This window comes from Hirundo rustica, chromosome 25 (genome assembly GCF_015227805.2).
Source record: "Hirundo rustica isolate bHirRus1 chromosome 25, bHirRus1.pri.v3, whole genome shotgun sequence".
Lineage (NCBI taxonomy): Eukaryota > Metazoa > Chordata > Aves > Passeriformes > Hirundinidae > Hirundo > Hirundo rustica.
The window spans coordinates 827763-851000 of record NC_053474.1 but is presented as its reverse complement, the minus strand read 5'-3'; the positions used below and the strand labels follow the sequence as shown (position 1 = coordinate 851000).

At 57.1% G+C, this 23238-nt stretch overlaps 2 protein-coding genes across 4 annotated transcripts; both read right to left on the bottom strand.

Moving 5' to 3' along the window:
* Positions 1 to 228: 228 nt before the first annotated feature.
* On the bottom strand, positions 229 to 6822 carry MTFR1L (mitochondrial fission regulator 1 like). 3 transcript variants are annotated; one of them, XM_040086264.2, is made up of 7 exons: positions 6745 to 6822; positions 5354 to 5458; positions 4626 to 4735; positions 3954 to 4165; positions 3434 to 3755; positions 1068 to 1193; positions 229 to 783 (listed from the first exon to the last, which is right to left on the bottom strand). In XM_040086264.2, exons 1-6 carry the CDS (start codon positions 6805 to 6807, stop codon positions 1088 to 1090), a joined length of 918 nt encoding a protein of 305 aa, XP_039942198.1. In that variant the 5' UTR covers positions 6808 to 6822; the 3' UTR covers positions 229 to 783; positions 1068 to 1087. The 3 variants fall into 3 exon arrangements, with proteins under 3 accessions (XP_039942198.1, XP_039942199.1, XP_039942197.1); XM_040086265.2 differs by adding an exon at positions 6500 to 6569 and having other exon boundaries at positions 229 to 1193; positions 6745 to 6813; XM_040086263.2 differs by having other exon boundaries at positions 229 to 1193.
* A 955-nt stretch (positions 6823 to 7777) lies between these two features.
* SELENON (selenoprotein N) lies at positions 7778 to 21952 on the bottom strand. Its single transcript, XM_040086249.1, has 12 exons — positions 21839 to 21952; positions 18074 to 18191; positions 16960 to 17090; positions 16347 to 16559; positions 15552 to 15676; positions 14789 to 14926; positions 13937 to 14018; positions 12840 to 13028; positions 11777 to 11882; positions 10840 to 10952; positions 10157 to 10258; positions 7778 to 9261 (listed from the first exon to the last, which is right to left on the bottom strand). Exons 1-12 carry the CDS (start codon positions 21950 to 21952, stop codon positions 9091 to 9093), a joined length of 1602 nt encoding a protein of 533 aa, XP_039942183.1. The 3' UTR covers positions 7778 to 9090.
* Between the last annotated feature and the right edge of the window lie 1286 nt (positions 21953 to 23238).

Here is a 23238-nt window from a genome sequence, read left to right as displayed (position 1 = left end):
GCACACAGGAGGGGAGGAGCTCTCCAACACCGATCATCCTTAAATCTTCTCTCTGCCACAAGGCTCTTCTCTCGTTTTGGAGGTGGGGATGATGATTTAATTTTTCAAGGGAATCGAGGTGGATTAAGGAAGGCCCTGGCCCCTGAATGTCTGGGGTTCCCCCCCTCCAGCCTGCCCCACACACCAGCCCCACCCCGACCCCATCAATAACCCCACAGACCATCGGTGTCTTATTAAGGCTCCATTTTATAGAAAGGAAAAAAAAAATCATACTTTAAATACAGCCATGGGGGACAGTGCAGGGAACGTGGAGCTGGGGGAGAGCTCTCTGAGTGAGGGGGAACCACAGCCAGGGCCAAGCTCCTCCGTGCCCGGTGTGCTTGGGGAGCTCGGCGCTTTGCTTCGGTGCCAGGTCAGTGAACAGACCTCTGGAAGGCGAAATAAAACACGGGCTGGGCACACAGGGACTGGAAATGGAACACTGAATTACTGGCGAGAAATTAAGGCTGTTCTGTCATGCAACGGTGGGCTGATCTGTGAGAGAAGAAACACCCAGGGCACACGAAATCCCTCTGAGCCGAGCCAGGGTTTGGGGTTTTTTTGGGAAAACGCCTTTTCCCACCACGATGCAGCAGCCCCCAGAGCCCTGGAGAGCTGGAAGCAGCCAGGAGCTCGTTCTCAGCAGCTCTGTACCGTCCTCAGGATAAAGGACTGGAGGTTTGTCCCGTTCACACTGGGCAGGGGAAGTGGTTCTATCCTTACAGCTTAATGCTTAACTGGAACCTAAGGAAAAGTGCAGGTAGAAAGAACTTCATCCAGCAGCACTCCAGGACATCCTCACCAGCCACCAACAGCAAAACACGGGTGGGAAAGAGCTTCCATCTTCTTAAAAAGGTTTTTTCTTAAATACAACAACACGTGGAAAACACATCCAACCCCAAGGGTCTTTCCTAATGAAGTGTCCGGTGCACAAACCATGTCTGATTAATAAAAGAGGCAAAAGGCTCAATCCTCAGGAGAAGGCAGCTACTGTGGAGATTTGGAGAGCATAAAACGCTTTTGCTTACAGAGCTGAGTGACAGCGGCATCACTTCTCCTTCAGGGCCAGGTCTTCATCCTTGAGGGCAAATTTCCTTCTCAGGACCTCGGCGATGAGCACGGCCGGGTCCTCCTCCTTCATGGACGGGCGGTTCCTGCAGGGGACAGACGCACAAATTCCTGATTAGCACCTCTGCCTGGAGTCTCCCCGGTGTCCTCCTGCAGATTTTGTCATGAGATGCTGCCACAAGTGTAGGAGGTGCAAGAAAAACAACCACAAAACAACAAAAAGAGGGAAAATTCAGCCAGGAACTGACCAGGAGCTCGTTTCGTGGCTCCAGGGGGATCCCGGAAATCTCATCCTCAAAGCTCTGGGTAATTCTTATTCCACTGTGCTAATAACAGGCAACCACCCCAAACCTTCATTAATTATTTACAGCATACAACCCCTCCACATAAATCACTCCTCAGTGAGGTGTTTGGGGCGAGTCCTGGAAGTGTCAGGTTTTTTTCATTAATTTTGTGGCACTATGGATTTCTGCTTCCCTGTTTCAAAACGGGAGATTCCAGGCATTTGAAAGCGGGGTTTGTGCAGGTTTCCTTCAGCTACACCAGTTCTGTTCCCAGGGCAATCTGCCTCCTTCAACAAGGTCACACAAGCAGCTCCCTTTAGATTATTTTACAGCATGCCCAACCTCAGTTCTTTTCCCTCAGCTTTTGTTTACAACCTGCAAATAATAACCTCAGAGCTTTATTTTATTTCTTTTTTCATAGCTGAAGCCCTCCCTCACTCAGAAAACACTATGGGAGTTTTAAACATTCCTAAAAGACAAAAAAAAAAAAAACACCAAAAAACCCAACCAAATAAACAAACAAACAAAAAACCCAAACAAACAAAAACACCAAAAAAACCCCAAACAAAGCCCCTGGATTATTTCCAGCAGACACTGGAACAGGCTTTAGTTCACATTTGCTGAAGCAGGCACATTTCTCAAAGTTCCTCACTCCTTCCTGAAGCTTCCAAGGCTGAGTTTAAACACAAAGGCTCAGTTTAAACACTGAGTCCCACACAGCAGCAGAACAGAAACAACGATGCAATTATCTTTTCAAGCATCTTTTGCATCTTGAAGCACCTTTTTCCCTGCACTTAAAGAGCACCTGACCCTCTCCAGGCTCCCCAGTGCTGCCCAGTGCAGCTGGGGGGGCACAGGGGCTGTGCCACAACCGCACCACAATCAGGAATTAGAGCTCATCAAAGAATGAACATCAGCAATTAATTTTTCAGCTACCTGCACCTCTTCAGACGGCTTTAATTAAGCTGTAATACCCCCAGACCATCACTGCTGCGTGCAGGAGAGGCTGAGGCAGAGGAGCTGAGGAGGGAAATGGCTCAGCTCCAGCTTTGTGAGGCAGCAATCGCTGCAGGAGCTCCAGAGAACCAGCCCAGGGTGGAGGGGATGGCTCCTGGCTCCCTCTGAAGCCCAGGAAGGGGGATCTGGCAGCTCCCCTCAGGAAAACCAGAGCAGAGGGGTGAATTTAGTGAGGGATGGAGGTGTGACACCCCCTGGTGCTCTGGGTGTGGAAGCCGAGCGTGTTCCTCTCACCTGACCGGAATTTTTTCAGTGCTGAGAATCCGATTCCTTCCAAAGCCAATCAGGAAACAGCAACTGTGCCCAGCCACCACCCAGTGTGGGATTTTTGGCCAGGAATCTCACCCAACAGAATGAAAACCGTGGAGACTGAGCTCCAGCACTGCGATCTGAGCGTGTGAAAGGCAGGAGGCACAGCCAGCACCGGAGAAGGAATTCAGTTCTCATCTTGTCCATGGAGCAGCTTCAGGAGTTCTCATGATCAGAACTCGTCAGCTCCTCATGAGACAAGTGCAAACTCACCCTGCCCACGCCCAGAGCTGGGCCAGATGAAGAACCACAGAAGCTGAGAAGCTCCACGTGTTAAATTCCACGTTGGAAAAGCTGCTGAGCTTCCCAACTGCCTGGGAATGTGAGCTGGGCTAAGACCAGCACTCTCCTCACTCCGAAAGCTGCCAACACACACAGGGCTGGTCTGCATCTGGGCAAACACAGCTTTTTATCAGGTGAACAAGCTGGAACAGCCAAACATTGGGATGAGCAACTTAAATTCCCCTCCACTCTTTCCTATCAAGGAAAAAAAAACCAACAAAACAAACCCAGGAATGTGTTACCAAGTTCTGCTCCAAGGAGGTATTTCCCCCATTAAATTCTCCATGATCTCCTGTCCCAGAAAGACAAAAAACCCCAGGAATGAGTTCCCAAGTGCTGCTCTAAAGAGGCATTTCCCCCAGGAACGGAGGACACAGCGCAGGCTCCGCACCGATTCGACACAAAATAAAAAGACAAGTTCAGGAAGCACTTACAAGTCTTTGCTCTGCTTCATCCTGTGAATGTCTTTGAGAATTCCCATCATGTCAGCAAAGCTGCTGGCCTTGGAGAGGGACACGGAGTCCTCCTCGTCGGGGTCCTTGGGCTCCGGCCTGCAGCTCTCGGAGCAGAGCACGGACACCGCGGGCAGCTCGGCCACCGAGGGCAGCTCGGGGCTCTCCAGCTCCGCCTCCTCCTCCGTGATGTCGCTGATCACAAAGGACGTGGTGGACTGGAAAGAGGGCCCGAAGCAGTGCACAGGAGAGGAGGCATTGGAGCTCCCTGGAGATAACAGATCTGGCGTCAGCTGGGCAGAGGCTGGAAGAGAAAACGAGGAGGGCGGATGAGCTCACAGCAAAACGTGGGACAGCTTTTCCACAAGAGAATGGAAACCTCAACGCAGCCCCTGAGCTGCCCCCAGAGCCAACATCCCAGCGAGGGAGCTGCTGGAGAACAGCCCTGAGCGGGCCTGGAGGACACACCAGGGCTCAGCCCCAGCAGGAATTCTGAGCCCACCTGAGCCCGCGGCCACGATCTTGGCGATCTGGCTGCGCAGGTGACTCAGCTCGTCCTGCAGCTCTGTGGTGCGGCTCAGGGCTGGCAAACCGGGCTTCTTCAGGGCCAGCAGCTTCTCCTCCTGCTTCCTCAGGTTGGGCACTGAGGCGTTCCTCTGGATCACTGTGAAGGGACTGGGCTTCCACTTGTGCTTCAGCGGGCGAGTGTCGCTTCTGGGGACAAAAACCCGTCAGTCACGACGTCCAAACCTCTCCCTGACAAAGCCTGGCCTCCCCTGAGGCAGCAGAGCCTCCACCAAAACAAAGGAAGCCTCTGTGCTCTCTGCAGCTCCAGGAACACGGGATGCCCCTGCATCCCTGGAAGTGTCCAAGGCCAGGCTGGACGGGGCATTTCAGTCCTGGGAGAACTCAACCCTTCCACTTCCTGACCAGAAACACCCTGGAGCAGGGGGTTACTGCGCCCAGACCAGTGAGGGAAACAGGACATGGCACAGGCTCCTGGCACCTCCTGCAGCAATTCCTCTCCGGGTACTCTGTCATTATTTTTCCCCTCCTCTATGAAAAACGTCTTTCAAGAGGCACCACATCGGACCCTGAGGGGACCGGAGGCTGTGGCTGCCTGAGCCGTGTCTGGCCTGAGCCCTGTGACAGAAACCAGCAGATGAAAACCAACCTGACCCTGGCGTAGGTCTCCTCATCGTCCGCTGCGATCCACACGATGTCAGCCAGGGTGGGGACGGGGGGCACCTCATTCAAATACAGATCTGAGACACTTGGCAGCACCTGGCAAAAGGAAATGCCGCTGAGGAGATGGTGTTTGCTCCCCTGGCACACGCACAGCAGCAATCCCAGCAGCTCTCCTTTGGTTTGCACAGTTGTTGAAGCTTTTTGAGCCGGGAGAGAAATCCTTTGTGTCTGGGAAATGCTGTGCTCCCCTGGCTCAGCTCCTGCTCCTTCCTGCAGGGTGTGTGAGGCAGGAGGGGACACCCGACCCAGGCCAGGCGCTGCCAAGGCCACGTGCAGCTCTCTGCCAGTCCGAGTGCCAGCGCTGAGCCGCCAGGGTGACGTCAGGGACTCCACAATCCCCGGGAACACGCTCGGGGGGCACCAGGCTCCCCGGAGGACACACAACAAAGCCCTGTCCAAACTCCACCTTTCCATCTCCAGCTCAGACACTGCCTGAGCAGGAATTTCCTCGAATTGCCAGCGATCACTTTACAAGAACAGAATTAAAGAAAAAGGAAATAATAATAATTAAAAAAAATATCTTAAACTTAACTGTACCGGTGCAGTCTTTGTGGCTACAACTCTGCAGATGTGTGGGGGCAAAGCAGCTCCTGATGGCAGTGCCCAGTCGTGCCCCAGCCCCTCCTGCCACCCCCAAGCCCAGGGGTCACTCACCTCGAAGGTGGCCCGGGGACAGGGCTTCAGGGGGAGGTTGGAGCCGATCATCCTGACCACGCTGCGAGCTGAGCCATGGGGCTTGTTCTGCCAGATGGGGATGGTCTGCAAGAACCCACAGCACGCAGTTAATAACTCCAGTCAGTGCCCTTCTCGAAACTCCCCTAAGCTGCCAAAGAGTCTGATCTCTGACTTTTTTATCTCTCTGCTTGTAATAGAGAACCCGAGGTCCCCATTTCGCAGAACTGTGCTCAGCTGAACACAGGTGACAGCCAGACAGCTGCAGGGGCATTCTGAACGTGGGTGCAGTGTCCTCAGGACTGAAAGCTAAAACCAGTCAGTAACGGGCACTGTCAACAGGCATCTCACCAAGGAAAACCTGGCAAAAGGAGGAAAACAGCAACACATCGAGGGCCCAGGAGGAAAATGACATCAAAAGAAAGTGTCACTGGAGGGACACTCCTGCCTTCACACCAACTTTAGTACCAGCACTGTTAAATACCCCGGCTGTGAGTCTCCTTCCCTGCAGATACTCAGTGCACACAATGCTCAGGAACCTGCTCTGGGAGGCCCAGGGGCTGTACCAGGACCTCCAGTGCTCCCCACCTGAACCACTCTGGGATTCTGAACATTTCTTGGGTGACAGCAAGTGACAAATCCACCCAATGCCTGTCCCAGCCCAGCGCCACGGGGAAGCCTTGGAGTGCACCTTCATTAATACCAACTGTTTTAGAGCTCTTGGACACTTCTGAACCGCACCCAAAAGGTGAAGAGCTCTGCCCCTGTGATACTCACAGGCTCCAGTGGCAGGAGGCAGCACAAGGCTCCGGACACAGAACGCCACAGTGACAAAGCTCAACACACCCAGTAACTGATTTACTGCTGGAGCTCTGCACTTTGTGCTCCGTGCTGACAGACCTGGAATTCCTGCGGAGGTCTTACACTGACCTCGGGGCTGGGATTTGACAGATCTGCGGCTGGGGAGCGGTGCCGGGGAAGGGGCCAGGGGCAGCGGCCGGGGCTGCTGCTGGGGAAAGGTCGGGGAAGGTTCCGGGGCAGTGCCCGGGGCTGGCGCTGGGAGGTGTCGGGGGAGTGCGGGGCCTTTGCCGGGGCAGTGTCCGGGTGTCCCGGCCCCGTGTCACTTACGGCCTCCGCGTCCATCTCCGCTGGCTCAGCGCCGGCTGCTCATCGCACCCGCTCCGCCGCGTCTGCCTCACTGCAACACAACCAGGGCTGCAGGCCCGGCTGCCCCGAACCCCGATCCCCGGAGCCCCGAACCCCTGATCCCCGGAGCCCCAAACCCCCGATCCCCCGGCTGTCCCGAACCCCCGAACCCCCGGCTCTCCGAACCCCCGGAGCCCCGATCTCCGAACCCCGGATCCCCCCGGTACCTGCGGGCCCGCGGCGCTGCTCAGCCCCGCTCCCAGCGCCGGGCGCGGCCCCTCCGCCGCCATCGCCCGGAACCAGAACCAGAACCCGCCCCTGACACGAACCCTTCCGGGGCCGCAGCGCAAGCGCCGGGCCGGCGCCAGGGGACAGCGGGGACAGGGGACACCCGGGGACACCCCGCTGCAGGGGGATTCGCGAGGGGACACCCCGGTGTAGAGGACACCCCGGTGCGGGGCACACCCGGTGCAGGGGACACCCCGGTACAGGGAACACCCGGTGTAGAGGACACCCCGGTGCAAGGGGACACTGGGGACACCCCGGTACAGGGAACACCCGGTGTAGAGGACACCCCGGTGCAAGGGGACACTGGGGACGCCCCGGTGCCCGGAACACCCCGGTACAGGACACACCCGGTGCAGGACACACCCGGCCCGGGGCAGCGCGGCCCCGGCCCGCCCCACGCCCACCCGCAGCCCCGGCGGAGGAAGGAGAGCGGAGGCCGAGCCGGAGGATCACGGATGGTTTTACCGGGGCCGCTCCGCCGCCCCTCCCGGCCGGCATCGGCCCGGGCCCACCGCGGGTTTGGGGCCAGGGCGTCACAAGGCACGGGAGGAGCGGCAGCGGGGCCCGAACCGCGGGGACAGCGCACGGAGCCGCGCACGAACAGCGCTGGGCAGCGAGGGGGGAAATCCCCACGGCAGCGCACGGACAGCCGCGGAGCATCGCGGCAGCTTAACGGGGGAAAAGGGACGCAGGCGGGGTCCCTGTGACCCCTCGGGATCCCCCAGCTCCGGGAGGGCTGTTGGGATCCCCCTGCCACCGTCCAGACCCGTCCCCTTGTCCCGGGCGCCGCCGAGGCCGCGGGGAGCTCGGGAGGGAATGAACAGGAGCTCGGGGGGATCACAAAGAGCCCCTGGAGCCGGAGCCTGCAGGGACCCGAATCCCCGACGGGGTGACAGAACTGTGTGGGGGCTCTGGCACACCGGAGTGTGGGGAAGCACAGAGCTAATGCATAGTTACAGAGAGAACACTGAGAAACGTCCCGGGGTCATTAATTAACATCACTAGAGCAATTAGTGAAGTGACACTGGTTCAGCCCAGAGGTGCAGCTGAGCTCAGTCTCCAGGCTCAGGTAAGGACAGGAAGGCTGGGCAGGGTGGGGACGGGATAATTGCCACCCCCAGGACCTGGAGCCCTGGAATGAAAATAACCCTTAAAAAAAAAAAAAAATTTCCCTTAATTTGATTTGGTCCAACAAAAATTGTGCTTCAGAGAGCAGAAAAAGCATCACCAGCCAGGGCTGGCTGCAGGCAGCTACTGGAGATGCTTTGTCTCCTCACAGGTCTGTAAGAAACCCACTTCACTGAACCTTTCCTTCTCCAAATTACAAAATGATGCTCACTCTGCATCCAGGCGTTGGCACAGAGAAGGAGCAACTGCTCAGGGTGGCTTCAGGTAGGGGATAATGGCTTCTTGTCTGAACAATCTCTTTGGAAAAAAATTCCTGAAAATACCTTTTTGTACTTGTGGCTTTTAGAACTGCCCAGTTCTCACCCAGGTGATGCTCTCAGGGCAGTTCCCAGGGGGAACCTCATGGTTCCTCGCCCAGCACGACCTGGGAGCTCAAAGCACACAAGGACAGAGCTCCAAGGGGACACTGGGAGAAGCTCCCAGAGCTGCTGGGGAAGGATGGAGGGATGGATGGATGGGTGGGACACTGCTCACTGCTGTGTCCTTCAGCCTGGGGGCACTGGGGGCTCTCACTGATCCTCACCTGACCCCTCTGAGCTGCACCAAAGCTCAAGGCATCAGTTCTCACTCCTGGTGTCCCCAGGCCACCCTCAGCACCTCCCCCAGGAGCGAGGCCACCGTCACCCAGGGCGCGGCTCGGAGCTCGTGCTCAGCTCTGCCACAGTCCTGTCCCACAGACTGTCACTGCCCAGGGCTGCCCAGGGCTGCTGGCTCTGTCCTCACCACGAGCGTTCAGTCGGGATCCAGTGCTGCTCCCCGCTGCACTCAGTCCTGGAGATGAGGAATTGTGGCCTTACACAGCTGCACCAGCCTTAAAGGAGAGAAATAAGGGTGGGTGGCACGCCCAGGCATGTGCACTGGGAATGGATTCAAGTCTTTTCACCCCTGTAAAAAATGTGCCTGAACTGAAAAGGGCAGGTTGTGCAAACTGGAACCGCCTGGAACTCAGCCTCAACCCAAGATCCAGAGCACAGCCCCGGCCTGGGACCGCCTGCAGTTCAACACCAACGTCTGGCATGGGGATGAGGGGCTTGCTGTAATCAAAATAGATCTCTGGAGTCTTTGGCCATCTCAGCGGGGCATTCAGGTGCCTGGTTTTAGGGCTGCAGGTATGGTTTTGCTCTGTGCAGCCCTTCCTTCAGGAACTGGAGGTAAGTTGCAGTTGAAGGGTCTTCAAAATTGCTTGAGAAACTAAAGATGCTGCTTTCAACATCTTCGGGCTTCATAGAAGTGATGTCCAGGAAATAGTTGGCATTGATATGGTGAATCTGGCAAAGAAAAGAGATGAGAGGAGACTTCTAAGGGTCAGAACGATTCCCCCCGTGCTGCCTTGGCCTGCAGCCAGGACAGAGGTGACAAGGCTGTAACAGCTCTTACAGAATATCTAATCCTTTCCAAGTGTTAATTCAGGAATCACAATTCAGGTCTGAATTTCAGAGTCAGAGAAAAATGTCCGATCTTGCCCCAAGAGTGCTGACCTTTTGCTTAGGTTAAGAAGGAGATGAATTGATTTGATTTGGGAGAAATCACGGAGGCTCAGATCAGAGCTGGGGAGATGGAGCCCGGGGTGCTGCAAAACCAACACTCCCCGCTGCCCCTCGGAGCTGGGAAAGGGGGACCCTGACCCACTGTGGCTGCTGAGCACAGGGATGAGGTTTGTCACAGCCCACAGCCTCCTGGGGACAGCAGGGGACCCTGCAGGAGTGAGCAGCTGCTCACAGGATCAGCCCAGCCCAGCAGCTGACACAGCACCACGCTGCCAAGTGCCAGGGACTGCTCCCCAAACCCGGGGGAAGGGCAGTGGGGGGCTGCTGGGGAGCACAGCACCGCCAGAGCGTGTGGGCTGATCTGCTGCGACCAGTCTGGGGAGCGGAGACAGAGAAATGTGCTGGAAGGTGCTGGCCAGGAGATTTCCCACAAAGGATGAGCACAAAGGGCCCATGGGTGCAGGAAACAAAGCTGCACTGGCGTCCCAAAGCTCAGGGACACTGAGGAGTCACACTTAGTTCAAGCCTGTTCTGCCCAGAGCTGCTGCTGTTCTGTCTCTGAATAAAAACACATTTGTTTCAGATTTCTGGGTAGAGGGACAAAGGCTCAAGGGGCAGTCCCAGGCCCGGGAGAGCCTGCAGAGCACACACTCCATGGGGAAGAGCCCAGCCCTACCACCGTGCCGTTGGGGAGGCAGATGATCATCTCCACAGGGAAGTTGTATTTCTCCAGGTGCAGCTCGGCCAGTTTGCTGTAGAACTCGTTCTCTCTGTTGCTCTGCAGGGAGATACCAAAAGGACACATTTGCACAGCCCAGAAGTGTCAGGATGGCACAGGGGGAGTACACAGGACAGAGGGAGGGAGGAACCACAGAGCTGCTTTGCAGTGGAATGGTAACTGGTACCAATCTCACGGGCTGCTTTCCCATCCCCTCTCTCATGTCAGCTGCAGATTTTCTCCCCAGACAATAAAATCACCCCATCACAGGCACACCAACAGTCTGATCCCAGCCTTTCCCAGAATCTCCAGCCCTGTGACTGATCCCAGCTGACAGCACAGGCTCAGAAGTGGGGAAAGGCTCAGTCAGGAGCCTCAGGGTTCAGACAGTTCTTTGGTTGTCCCCTGGGTTGCAGGGCAGTCAGTTGGCTGATGGCACCAGAGGCCTTGGGCAGGGCTGTCTCACAGAGCAGCATCTGGTTTAGCTTTAAACCTGGCAGCAGGACAGAGCCAAGGGGGTCACGGTGCCACTTCTCAGCCCGCCTCCATCTGCTGTCTGCTTGGGCCCTGCAGTGGCCGAGGACAGGGAGGGCTTGGAACAAAAATCCCCCCTGGCACCCCCAGCAGTGTGTGAGCCTCACCTGCAGCTCCTCCAGCTCCTTCACCAGGGACCAGCTGCTGATGAAGCTCTCGTTCAGCAGGGCGAGGATGGGCGAACTCTCCAGGACGGTCTCCCGCAGAGTTCGCCCCGAACCTGCCACACAAGAGGCACAGGAGGCTTTGCTGTTGTTTCCTGAGGTCACTGTCACCATGCTCGATGCCACCTGCTGAGTGGCAGCTGACTCTGGCTCCCCCCAGCCCTCCCCACTGTGTTTTTGCTCCGTTGTTGGCAGTTTTCCACGGCTTTTGTTCCCTACAGGTGCTGCCGGCAGAGAGGACTCAGCAGAGCCCAGGCCAGGCACAGAAGGCCCGGGAGAAGTCAGCCATGGAAGCCACCCCGAGTGCCACTTGCTGTTCATGCCCAGCACAGCTGAGGGGTTTTCAGGGCAGACAGGACTGAAGAGACCCTTCCCCTCCCACCCAGCGGGGCACGGGAGCTCCCAGGCACTGAGGGGGAAGAGCTGCACATGGGGACAGCCCCAAGGCCAGGCCTGGCTCTGACCTCTCCTGTGCAGGTGCCAGGGACAAGGCAGGGACAGCAGCATCCCTCTTCCCGGCCAATGCCACCTCTCCCCCAGCAGGAAGGAGGAAGGGGCAAGTCCAGAGCCATGTCTCCCCCTCGACAAAGGCACCTGACTCACAGCTTGTCTCAGACAGAGCTGGTGCTGCCACTGGGCACCTGAGCTCACACCGGTAATTCCCCACTCCCAGCTCACACCGGTAATTCCCCACTCCCAGCTCACATCAGTAATTCCCCACTCCCAGCTCACATCAGTAATTCCCCACTCCCAGCCTTTGTCTCTTCAGCACCTCCAGTGCCAAAACAAGTGACACGACGTTTCCTGCTGGCTCCTGGGCAGCTCCCCGAGCCCAGCTCTCCCCACACCACCCCTGCAGCCGCGCTGGGAACGTCCTCACCTCAGCAGGACTGGTCATCCAGGGCACCCCAGAGCAGGATGGAGTGCACCAGCTTCTTCTCTGCTTGTGCTCTCTCAAAGGCTTCTGTGAAGGGCAGGTAGGAGATCTGGGGGCAGAGGCACAGCGTGAGGAACAGGCCCAGAACAGCGCAGCTCCCACAGGAACGGCTCTGAAGGAACCAGACCCAGGCGTGGAACACACAGAGCTCAGTCTGCAGCAGGACCTTAGTGCAGATTTCAGATTTAAACAAGTGACCACTGTGCTGGTGTCCCCAGGGACAACTTTCCCTGCTGGGGAGGCCGTGGTCCCTCTGTCCCTGGCACCTGCAGAGCCCTGATGTGACGCTGCAGAGAACATCTGCCCCAGGCTGGCCAGGCGGTCTGCAGCCCCACCTCAGCTGCCCGGAGATCTGGCCTTGAGATATTTATTGCAAAACCTCCTGAAACAGCCTGAGAACTGTGAGGGAGCCTGCACAGAGCCTGCTCCAATCACTCAAATGAGAGGAACTGATAGGAACATCTTGGCAGCCTGAAGGGACATTTGTAAGCTCAGGCACAAGGAGGCAGCCACTGAGACGTGTCCCTTCAGCCAAGGAAGCAGTGACAGGCAGTGGCCATCTGCTCCTCAGCCTGCTGGCACGTCAAATAGTTTGGGTCACCCAGAGCTATAAATTTGTGTCTGGCTGCAGGCTGCAGAAGCACAGGCGGATCGTGTGCTCTCTGCTGATAAGGAAAGCTCGGTCCAGAGGTGCTGTAGAAGTAGTGCCAGAGGAAAAAACATTTGTAAGCAGCACCATTACCTGCCTGCTCCAAAATCGCAGCAGCAGCCGCTGATAAGAGCAGGAAGGATGAGCCTACGCCCACAGAACAGTCCTGGGGACACCTGACACGGAGCCTTTGCTCCTGCCTGTGCTGCTGTGTCACCCCAAAGGCCCTGGGACACCCTCCCAGTGCCCCGGGTGCTGCTCAGGCTGCGGCCTCTGGACTCTGCTGGCCCTGGATGGCTCAGTGAGGATGATCTGCCCCACATCAATGTGCCAGCGAGAGCCCAGCCCCTTCCTCACCTTCTTAAATGGATACATGGCCACTTCCAGCCTGTGGGCTGCCTCCTGCCAGGGGATCTCCTGCTGCCAGGTGATCTCCTCGAACACAAACTGGATGGGCTCCCCAGAGGGGTCCCTGCTGTCCAGCACGTTCCCGTTCTCGTCGTGGATCACGGTGGGGATCGAAGGCCCTGTGGATTCCAGCTCCATCTGCAGGGGAACAGGCTGGGTTGGAGCCTGCACAAACCCTCTCCTGCTTCTCCTGGGCTCCAGGACAGGACACAGATCCCAAATAACACCCTGCAGCTCCTAACGAAGATACAGCTTGCTCTCCCATGTCCTGGAGCTGCACTTCACCAGTGAAATACCAGGAAAGGAACTTCATTTCCCTCCGTGCGGCTGTGCTCACCGGATTGGAAATGCAGATTCTCCAGGTTCCCACGCTCCCCGGGGAGATTACTGACTGTGGGACACCACAGCCTCTCAACCATTAGGAGCTGCAGGGCCGATTGGAAGCTCTTGCTCCCGTCACCAGCTCAGCCCGGGGAAGCCACGAGAGGGAGCAGCAGGAAAAGCTGCCCAGGAGCTTCCCTGTGATTCGTGTTCTGGCACAGCTGAAATGATGCTGTTAAATCTGCTTTCCTGACTTTTGCCAATTAAAAATAAACACGACTCTAGTTTAGGAGAAAATGGGCCTGCTGAATTCAGGCATTCAGAATTCTGACTTATGTTTCCTGTCCCAAGAGCTGGGATTACCACGAGGGGAATAACCTCGTGCAGTTTCTAAATCCAGACCACTGTTGTTCATCCCCTGCTCTGGGCTCAGGGCCTGGGTTCAGCTCCTCATCTTCCCTCCTGCCTGTCAGGAAACGTTTTAAAACACGAAAAAAGTCTCCAAGAGCTTGGGATTCAACCCACACTGAGGGAAAAAGGAAAATATCACAAGAACCGGGAGCAGGGAGCCACACAGCTGCAGAGGACAGACACAGAGAGGTGGAAATTCTACTGATGTACTGAAACGCTCATGAGAAAGCTCTGAGGCATGAGGTGACAGAGGCCCCACGGCTCAGGGCCGTGGCAGCACAAGCACTGAGGAGAGGCTGGCAGAGGGCACAGACCTGGGGCAGGTATCCAATGTCCACTTCCATGTTGCTGCTCTCGCTCGCCCCGTACAGCCACTCCATGTCCACGTTCAGGGACCTGCACGGGGAAGCCCAGAGTCACCCGGGGCCAGAGCTGAGCCCAGGAAACCCCAAACAAACGGGAACATCCTCTGGCAGGGTCAGCCCTGAACCCGGAGCCTCTGGAGATCTGTGCTCCCTGCAGCACCAGATCCCAGCTGGAGCAGGGCCCAGGCGCCCACTCAGCGCTCTGGGAAAAGGCACTCAGCACCTCTGAGCTCTGTCAAATGGCAGGAGAGAGTGAGAGAGCTTTGCTCCCTCTTCCTTCCCAGCACTTCATTCACACATTCTGATCCTGCTGAACTTTTAAAAGTAGCTTTTTGGAAGCAAAAGGCTGCTGGCAGAGCCCAAAGTGTCTGCTGGCTGTAAGAAATGTGCTGACAGAGCCACTGGGGTTGAGTCGCCAGGGTAACGTTGCAATAGAATTTTCACTCCCGTCACGGGCAAAGAGATTTGCAGCTTCTCCCCCCGAAACACTTCCAGCTCCCTGCCAGGGAGCAGAGCTGGTGCAAAGCTCTGCACACAAAACCTCAACCTGGGAGACTCCAAGCAAAAAATCTGTTGGAGGAGGAGCATCAGGCCTTGCTGAAGTTGAGCGCACTGGGGCTGCCCGCCCTGCCACACCCTGCCTGTCCCTCCCATCCTCCCAGCACCAGGGGACAGTTACTGCGGAGTGAAACACACCCTGGACGGGTCAGGGATCCTCAGTGATGCAGAAATGCATTTACAGGCAACTGCAGAGCTCAAATCACTCTGATTTTCCAAGGAAAGAGAGGCAAACAGCTGTACCTGTTGTTAGGAACAAAGAGCCTGAAGTCCCTGACGTGGGAAGAGTCCTTGGACAGGACAATGTAACCTGTGAACTGCCCCGGGGAAAACCAGAAGGGGAAGTTCGGTGGCTCGTTCAGCTGGAACTCAGCGTGGATCCTGGAAGGAGAGAGGAGCCATCAGCTGGGATCCTGCACTGCAGGTGACAGCAGGGAAAAGCTGTCTCCAGGCAGCTGAAATTATGGACCTAAACTGGGCAGGAGAGGTGGAGCTTAAAAAGCTTTTCATGTCACTGTGAAAGACTGGAACAGATGCCCTGGGTCAGGAGCATCTCCAGTATCCATTCCTTCTGGAACTGGGCATCCAGGAAGGATGAAATACTTTATCATTCCTTGAAACACAGGGACAGAACAAGACCCCTTTAGTCCCCCCTCCAGCTTGATCAGACACACAAAAGCTGTATGTAACACTCCCAGTAAAACAATTCTGTGGATGCTCCCCCTTGGAAAGACACTCCACCCCCTGATTACGCTAAAGCTAACAAAACTCCTGCCAGCCCGATTCTCCCCTTTCAGCAATGTCCTGCACGAGGACACGGTGACAGTGGCAGCACAGGTGACCTTGGGCTCGACCCACCCTCCCTCCCAGCCGGCCACGCCGGCCCCGTGTCCCTCGGGAACACGCTGCCCGTGCCGTGACTCCCGTGCTGGGAGCGTGCCAGGGCTGCCAGCAGCCTCCTGCCCTCCCCAGGCGCGGGGGCCAGGCCGGGGCGCCCCCAGCTCACCGGAATGCGATGGTGTAGTAGAAGCTGCTGCTGGCCTGGATGCAGGCCACGGCTCCCTGCGGGGCAAAGCGCGTCCGCACGAAGGGCCGCGGGTGGAACATGCTCAGCAGCTTGTGGATGATCACCTGCAGGAGGAATTGCGGCAGCAAGAGTGAGAACCGCTCCTCCAGGCAGCTCCAAAGCAAACCCCCAGCCCAGCAGGAAGGTGAGAGAATGGCTGTGGTTGAACAGCCAGCTCAGGGAGCGAGCTAATCGCGCACCAAGGACACAAAGCAAGGCGCTGCTGTCACACGTAAATCCATCTCCCGTGGTTCCTGCGCCATTCCCATGCTCTGCAGGCTCCCATCAGCCCAGGCAGAGCAGCAAGGTGATGTGCAAGGCTGCCTGCACCGATGCTCCCGCCTCTGAAGGGGCGGCGGTGCAACCACTGAAGCCACCGGGCTCCGTCAGCAGCAGCAGCCAGGGCAGGGGATGCACAGCCAGGCTTCACCTGCTGAGCACACACACAGCCCCACCTGCCACCTCAAGGCTCACCTGGCCACTGCTCCAGCAGGAGTGATCACACAGCTCCTTTCTGAATAACCCTCTCGGGGAAGAACTACCCTCAGATCCCACACAATTACCAAACAGGATGAAGCCACTCAGGTCAGCCTCAGCTGGCTGTGACAGACACCCAGAGCTTTTGCCTGCTCTCAGTTTCACCCCCAGTTTAGGTGCTCCTGGCTGTACACCACAGAATTCCCGCTGCCTTAGGAAATCCAGGGATACCCGCACAAAACCTGCTTCACGTCTCACCTCTTTGCCCTTGGGAGGTGGAGGGTAAAACCTGTTGTTGGAGAGATAGCCGGTGAAGATGTTCAGTTCACTGGGGATTATCCACCACGGATCCCCAAGTTCCAGATCATTCTTTGGAGGGAGAAAGGCTTTAAACTGCCTGGCAAGCAGGACACTCATAGGGGCTGCTGGGGCCGTCCAGTTCCTCAGCCCAGACAGAGCCACGTGAGAAATCTGTGAACAGAAGATGCTGTCAGAGCCCCGAGCGGAGTCTCCCAACGTGCAGCGATGTCACGGATCTAGGGAGGCTTTGGAAAAGGGGGAACAATCTGTGTCACATCCCAAACTCTTCTTAGCTCACCAAACAGCTCTGTCACCCTCCAGGAATGTAAGAGAGGAGAGGGGAACGTGCCACAGAGCACCACTGCTTCTGCACTCAGCTGAGGCAGAGCCAGCTCTAATTCCTGCTCCCAGCTCCAGGAAAGCTGAAACCCCAAAATGCTGAGGGGGGCAGCGAGGACCCTGCCACAGCAGCTCCCACGGGATTCAGCAGGAGCAGGAACCCCTCCCAGCGTGTTCCTGGCCGTCCCCAGCCCAGCAGACATGTTTATCCCAGAATCTGCAGGACACCTACTCCCAAGAAACCATCCTTGCTCTTCGTCATTGTTTCCATGACCAAGGGCTGGAATTTGGCCACAATGGACAAAGTCTCCCCATCTGGATCTGGCGCCTCCTCCTCTTCTGCTTCTGAGACTGGAGCAACCCCTAGACAAAAGGACAGGAATTCAAGCAGCTGTTTCCCCTCCCTCCCCTTTTAAGCAATTGTGAAGTGATTACACATTTATCCTGGCAGCTCCAGGAGCACTGGGAGTTTCCCAGCTGTCCCCAGACCAGCTTTGGCTGCACGATCTAAAGAGGAAGAGGACCAACTCAATGGCTTTAAAGTGGGAGAGGATGGGTTTAGGTTGGATATTGGGCAGGAATTGCTCCTTGGGAGGATGCTGAGCCCCTGGCACAGGTGCCCAGAGCAGCTGTGGCTGCCCCTGGATCCCTCGCAGTGCCCGAGGCCAGGCTGGATGGAGCTTGGAGCACCCTGGGACAGTGGAAGGTGTCCCTGCCATGGGAGGGGTGGCACTGGATGGGCTTTAAGGCTCCTCCCAACCCAAACCATTCCATGATTTCCTTTTTCTCTGACTGCAAAGCCCAGGCAGCCCCTCGGAGCCATCCCAGCACGTGCTGGAGGCAGTGCAGGAGAGCACAAGCAAACCCCGTCTGTGTTCCCAGTGCCCACTGCCATCCCCAGCCCTCTCCCTGCCTGGCCCCAGCAGAGCCACTCGCCCTGTGCTGACACAGACTCCAGAGATGATCTCCCACAGCTGCCATCCAGGAGAGCTGAATGGAACACTGTCACTCACTGCTGCTTTTGGCCTGGCCCGGGCTGAGCTGGATTTGTCGCGTTCACCAGTCCCTAATCCCCTTTAAGCTCCAGACAAAGTAACTTATGTACTTTGCTAGTCCAGCAATGGGATCCTCCACCTTGTAAAAACTGCACTTTGTCAAAGAGGTGTCTGGTGCTTAAGCCTTTTCAACAACATGGAAAGCTTCACAGCCTCTCTCCACATAAACGAGACCCAACCCAGCACCCAGGAAACAATGGAGTGAATAAAACATTCGGTGAATTCAAGCTGTGGAGTTCATTATGTGTGGCTGTGTGCAGGGAGGGCTCTGGGGGGCAGACAGGAACCCACCTGTGAGCTTCTCAGCGATGGGTTTGAACTCCTCTGGGCTCAGGTACAGGTCCTTGTTTGTGTCCAGAGAGGAGAAGAGGAACAGCCCCTCGTTCCCCAAGGACTTCAGGGCCAGCTCCTGGTTTGGGAAGAAGAGGCAAGTGAGACCTCACTGGAACCTGCTGCACAAATCCACTCTGGCCCCTCTGGAGTTAATCCCCATCCTTCCCAGCACATCCAGGGGAAAGATTAACGCCCCTTGGCAGGATTTGGTGCTATTCACAACAGGGATGCGTGTCCAGGAGCTGCTGGCACGAGGACGCTGAACCTACATCTGCCTGAGTAATTCCAGCTGAGCCATCTGCTCACGTTCAGTGCCTCTGGTCACAAAACGTCCCCACTTCTTCCAGCTAGGTAGTCCTAAAGCTGCAGACAGTGGGAGCAGCTGGGATGAACTGCTGTGCAGCGCAGCAAAGGCAGCCCAGTATGTCAGGACCACATTCCCAAAGCACAAAGGGATTCACCTGAACCCTTGGAATTAGAAACTTCCACTCGTGGTGGGATCCACTCCAGCATGACTGCCCTGCTGCTGGTCAGTGCCCCTCCAAATCTCCAGCCTTGGGACTGCTCCCTGCTCCCTCAGCCATCCAGCAGGGAGTCACAGAACCCACGGTCTTCTCCAGAAGCTTCCACAGGATCCCAGCTTCTCCGTGCCTCAGTTTCTCCCTCTGCAAAGCCCCTCACCAAGGTGATGTCTCCCTTGGAGCAGCCCCAGAAGGGGTCTGGGTGCTTCCAGACATTCCCACTCCGCAGTCTGAAGGGAAAGGGACAACCTGGAGGCAGAGCAAGAGCTCCAGGTCGGTGTGAGAGGAGGGAGAGACACGGAGCAGGAGAGACACAGCCCTCAGTGCCAGCCAGCCCTTGGCACAGCCCCGGGACCCACCAGCTTGCCCTGCCACCCCCAGGAGCCCGGAGCTGGGAGCACGAACACTCTGCACCCTGCTGCTCCTCCCTGCCCGCTCTCCGCTGCCTGCAGCACCGCCGCCATCCCCAGAGCTCCCCAGCCAGTTTATTTTCCATCTGCTGCCTGCCAGCCTGAAGCAGCACTAATGCAGCCTGGAAGGCTTTGCTCCCATCAACTGCAGCTACAAAAGCACTTAAGAGCCTTCCAGGGCAGCTCCAGGACTGAGACAGACCAAAATAGAGACCCTGGAACTGAAAACAAAGCTCTGGATGAGGGCATGGCCCAAAGCCGTGAAAAAATGGAGATGGTTATTTGTGCACAGGGACAATCCAGGGAGGACTGACCACAGTTAACCTGCTTTTACTCCCTGCATGAAAGGAGGGATGAATGAATGAATGTTTCCTTGGCTCTGGAAACAGGGAACAGCTCTGCTGAGCACCTGGCTGCGTCTGCCAGGGTCACACAAAGCCTGTCCCAGCCCCAGATCCCCCCTGTGCTGGGCACACAGGAGCTGCCATCACCGCCGGCCTGCAGTCCCTGGGCAGGGAGCAGGAGCCTCCCCTGGGCAGGGCAGCCTGTCCTGGACTTGCTGAGCTCCAGAGGGATGCTCCATCCCCTCTCTCTCCTCAGCACAACACAACTCCTCCCCTGAGTCTTTCAGAGCCTCTCTTCATTTTGCACTTCACAGACACCCAGGGGTGGGGTAGGAATTTGCATTGCTGGAACGCGGGGAAAAGTCATCTTTGCCCTCCCTGAATGGGGCTGGTGGCGGGAGGAGAGCCAGCTGTGCCCCACAGGGACACGGGAACACCTCTGGGACAGCGGGACAGGAGGTGGGACCACGGGTGCTGGACATGAGCACCCCACAGGCAGCGTCCAGACAGAGCCACGGCTCGGTGAGCACACCAGCGGCACCCAGGAGAACCCACCCAGCTGGAGACGGAGGAACAAAGGCTCCCACGGAGAACACTCCAGTCCTGCTGCATTTGGACACCAGGGACGGCAAAAATTATCTTTAAAAGCACAGAGACATCAGGGCTTGGCCTTTTGCTTTCTGATAACATTCACATCAAAGAAAGCTCCCAGAACTTGTTGGTTTTTTCCTTTCTCTTTTTAATCGGGGATTATAAGGAAGACAACTTCCCTGTTTGTGCCAGAGGGGTAGGACTGAGCTCTTCTGGTGTTTTTGTAGAGGAACAGAGCTGTGGTTTCCACAAAGAGCTCTCCTCTCCCACCTGCTTGTGGGTTGTTCAGCTAAATAAACATTTCCATAGGAAGAGATAAGACATATGTTTGAAGCAAGAGGAAGAAAAAATAAAAACCTTGGGCTGTTCACATTTTGTTCTCATCTCCAGCAGCACCCAGTGACAACTGTCTGCCTGTCCTCCAGAAAAAACAAACCGCCAACAGACCCGTCAGGCTGTGAGAACGTCCTCACCCTCGTGTCCTTCTTGGAAAAATTCTTCTAATTAACTTGTTTAAACCATTTGTCCCTTTTTGCATTGCAAGAAGAGACGAAGAAAAGAGATGTCCTTTAAAAATATCCCTTAAAAACACTTCTTTTTGTACCAGAGGAGTATCAAGAAGGAGAAATCTGCTTTTTTCCCAGAACCTCCTCAGATGTTCAGGGCTGAAGCGCAGAGCAGGGGAGCATGACCTCCCACAAAGGAGATCTCCAGAGTCTCTGCAGCCACTGGAATCACCCAGATTACAATCAAAAACAGTCAATCAGCCTCATTTAAAACAAAAACCCCAAACACAAACCCCATTAAAACCCGCTGCTGTTCTCCAGCTCACACCTTCCCTTCTTCTGCTGCTTCTCAGTGACCTTTGGAGGCTGCAGCAGAGGACGTGTGAGATGGAGAGCCCGGAGCAGGGCCAGGGCCCAGCGTCACTGCTGGTCACTGCTGGCCACCACGGCTCCGTGGAGGATTCAGCCTGGTGGTGGCCACCACAGCTCTGCAGAGGCTCAGCCTGGCAGTGACCACCTCGAGCCCGTGTCCAGAGCTCAGCGGTCACCTCAACCCCAGTGACCACCTGAACCCCCACGGATGCCTGCTGTCACCCCGACACCAGTGACACCTTAACCCCCACAGCCACGGATGCCTGGTGGTCACCTCAGCCCCAGCGGCCACCCCAAGCCTGGCGGTCACTCCAGCCTGGCTGTGACCACCTCAGCCCCAGCGGCCACAACGCTGACACTCCTCCTGGTCCAGTGCTGGCCACCCCAACTGCCCTGGCAGTGGACGCTTGGTGATCACTCCAGCCTGGCTACGGCCAGCTCACACCCCATCGATGCCTGGTGGTCATTCCAGCCCGGCTACGTCTCCCTCAGCCCCGGTGCCCGCCCGGAGCTGCTCCCTTAGCCCCGGAGCCGCTCCCTGAGCCCCGGTGCCCGCCCGGAGCCGCTCCCTCAGCCCCAGTGCTGCTCCCTCAGCCCCGGAGCCCGCCCGGAGCCGCTCCCTGAGGCCCGGAGCCGCTCTCTCAGCCCCGGTGCCCGCCCGGAGCCGCTCCCTGAGGCCCGGAGCCGCTCTCTCAGCCCCGGTGCCCGCCCGGAGCCGCTCCCTCAGCCCCAGTGCTGCTCTCTCAGCCCCGGTGCCCGCCCGGAGACGCTCCCTGAGCCCCGGAGCCGCTCCCTGAGGCCCGGAGCCGCTCTCTCAGCCCCGGTGCCCGCCCGGAGCCGCTCCCTCAGCGCGGCCGCCGCCGCCTCCCCTCACGCAGCCCGGCCCGGCCGCGCCCGCCATTCCCCCTCCCTCCCTCCGTCCCTCCGCCCGTCCCCGCCCCTGCCCGGTTCCCGGTGCCCAGTTCCCGACGCTCGGTACCTGGCGCCGCGCCGCCTCCGCGTCCCGGTAGTACTTGACGGCCAGCAGCGCGGCGAGCAGGGCCAGGGCCAGCGCCAGGCGCGGAGGAGCCGGCCCGGGCCCCGGCCCCGCCATCGCGCCGGGCCCGCGCCGCGGAGCCGCCATGGCCGCCCGGCCGGGGGAGGCGTCAGGCGGGCGAGGAGGGGCCGCGGCCGCCCCGAGGGGCCCGGCAGCCGAAAAAAAAACCCTTTTCGGCGTTAAATCATCTCCGCCCCGCCACGGGAAGGCTCTGTTTAGTGTTAAATCATCAGCACCCGGTCAGGGGAAGACATATTTTAGCGTTCAATGGCCGTCGCTCCGTCAGGGAAAGCCTCGTTTTAGTGTTAAATGACCGGCACCCGCTAAAGAACAAACGTGTTTCAGTGTTAAATCCAGGTCGTCCGGTTAGGGAAAACCTCTTTTTGGTGATAAATGAGCATCAGTCGTCAGGATAAAACCTCGTTTAATGTTAAATGACCGGCACTCGTTCAGGAAAAAGCACTTTTTAGGCTGAAATGTCTGCTGTGAGGGCTCTTGGAGGGATGAACCCCCTCCTCCTCAGCGTTCTCCAAGGACTTTGCCTTTATTATCGATGGGACAGAGGGCTGCGTGTCCATCCCCACAGTTCCACAGTGGCATTTTGTCCTTAAGCTTTTCTCAAAAAGAACAAACCCCTCGCAACACTTCCCAAGATCAGCCGTGTCCTGCGCTTCTTCTTCATTAGAGCTGACCAAAATGGGTATTTTTTAAACTAAACAGGGGTCGGTGTGTTCACCTGCAGTGATTCCACTGAGGTTTGAGCCCTAGGGATGGGAATTAGGGGATGGGAATGACTCGGCAGCCCTGGGGTGATGGTGCTCAGCCTCCTGGTGAGCATCACCCCCACATTTTGGGTCACTTTTACCACCATGCCACATTTTGGGTCATTTCCACCCCAAACTTTCCAACCTCCCCATGTTTTCAGTGGCCTCCAGGTCCCTCCACACGGCCGTGGCATTGCTGTCACGTTGTCCCTTGGCGGCTGGGCCAGGACGCAGATATTTACTCATTTTAATCCCTCCCCATCCCTCATCCTCCTGCTCCTCCGTGCTTCCAATCCCGCTCCAATCCCCGACTGCTGGGGAAGATTTCTGCTGCAGGGCCAAGAGCACCGAGTGTTTGATCTCTCCGAGGGTAGCAGGAAGCGTCAGCGTTTAATCCTTCGAAGCCCCACTGTATCCTAAACCCGCCTAATCGTTTTTGTTTTAGGTTTAAAGAACTCTCGGGATGGAGATGAGCGAGAGCATGACCAAGCCATTAAGAGAGGAGGATGGAGGCGGGAGGATGAGGACGGCAGTGGAACCAAACAAGATAACGGTGATTCACGTCAGCGTTGTTGCACC

Coding starts and splice junctions, on each gene's coding strand:
- MTFR1L (XM_040086263.2), bottom strand. CDS start 6,807: ATGGCGGCGGAGGGGCCGCGCCCGGCGCTGGGAGCGGGGCTGAGCAGC. Junction 5,459..6,744: donor GCAGCGCCGCGGGCCCGCAG/GTACCGGGGGGA, acceptor GGGTTCTTGCAG/ACCATCCCCATCTGGCAGAA. Junction 3,756..3,953: donor GATCGTGGCCGCGGGCTCAG/GTGGGCTCAGAA, acceptor TTTCTCTTCCAG/CCTCTGCCCAGCTGACGCCA.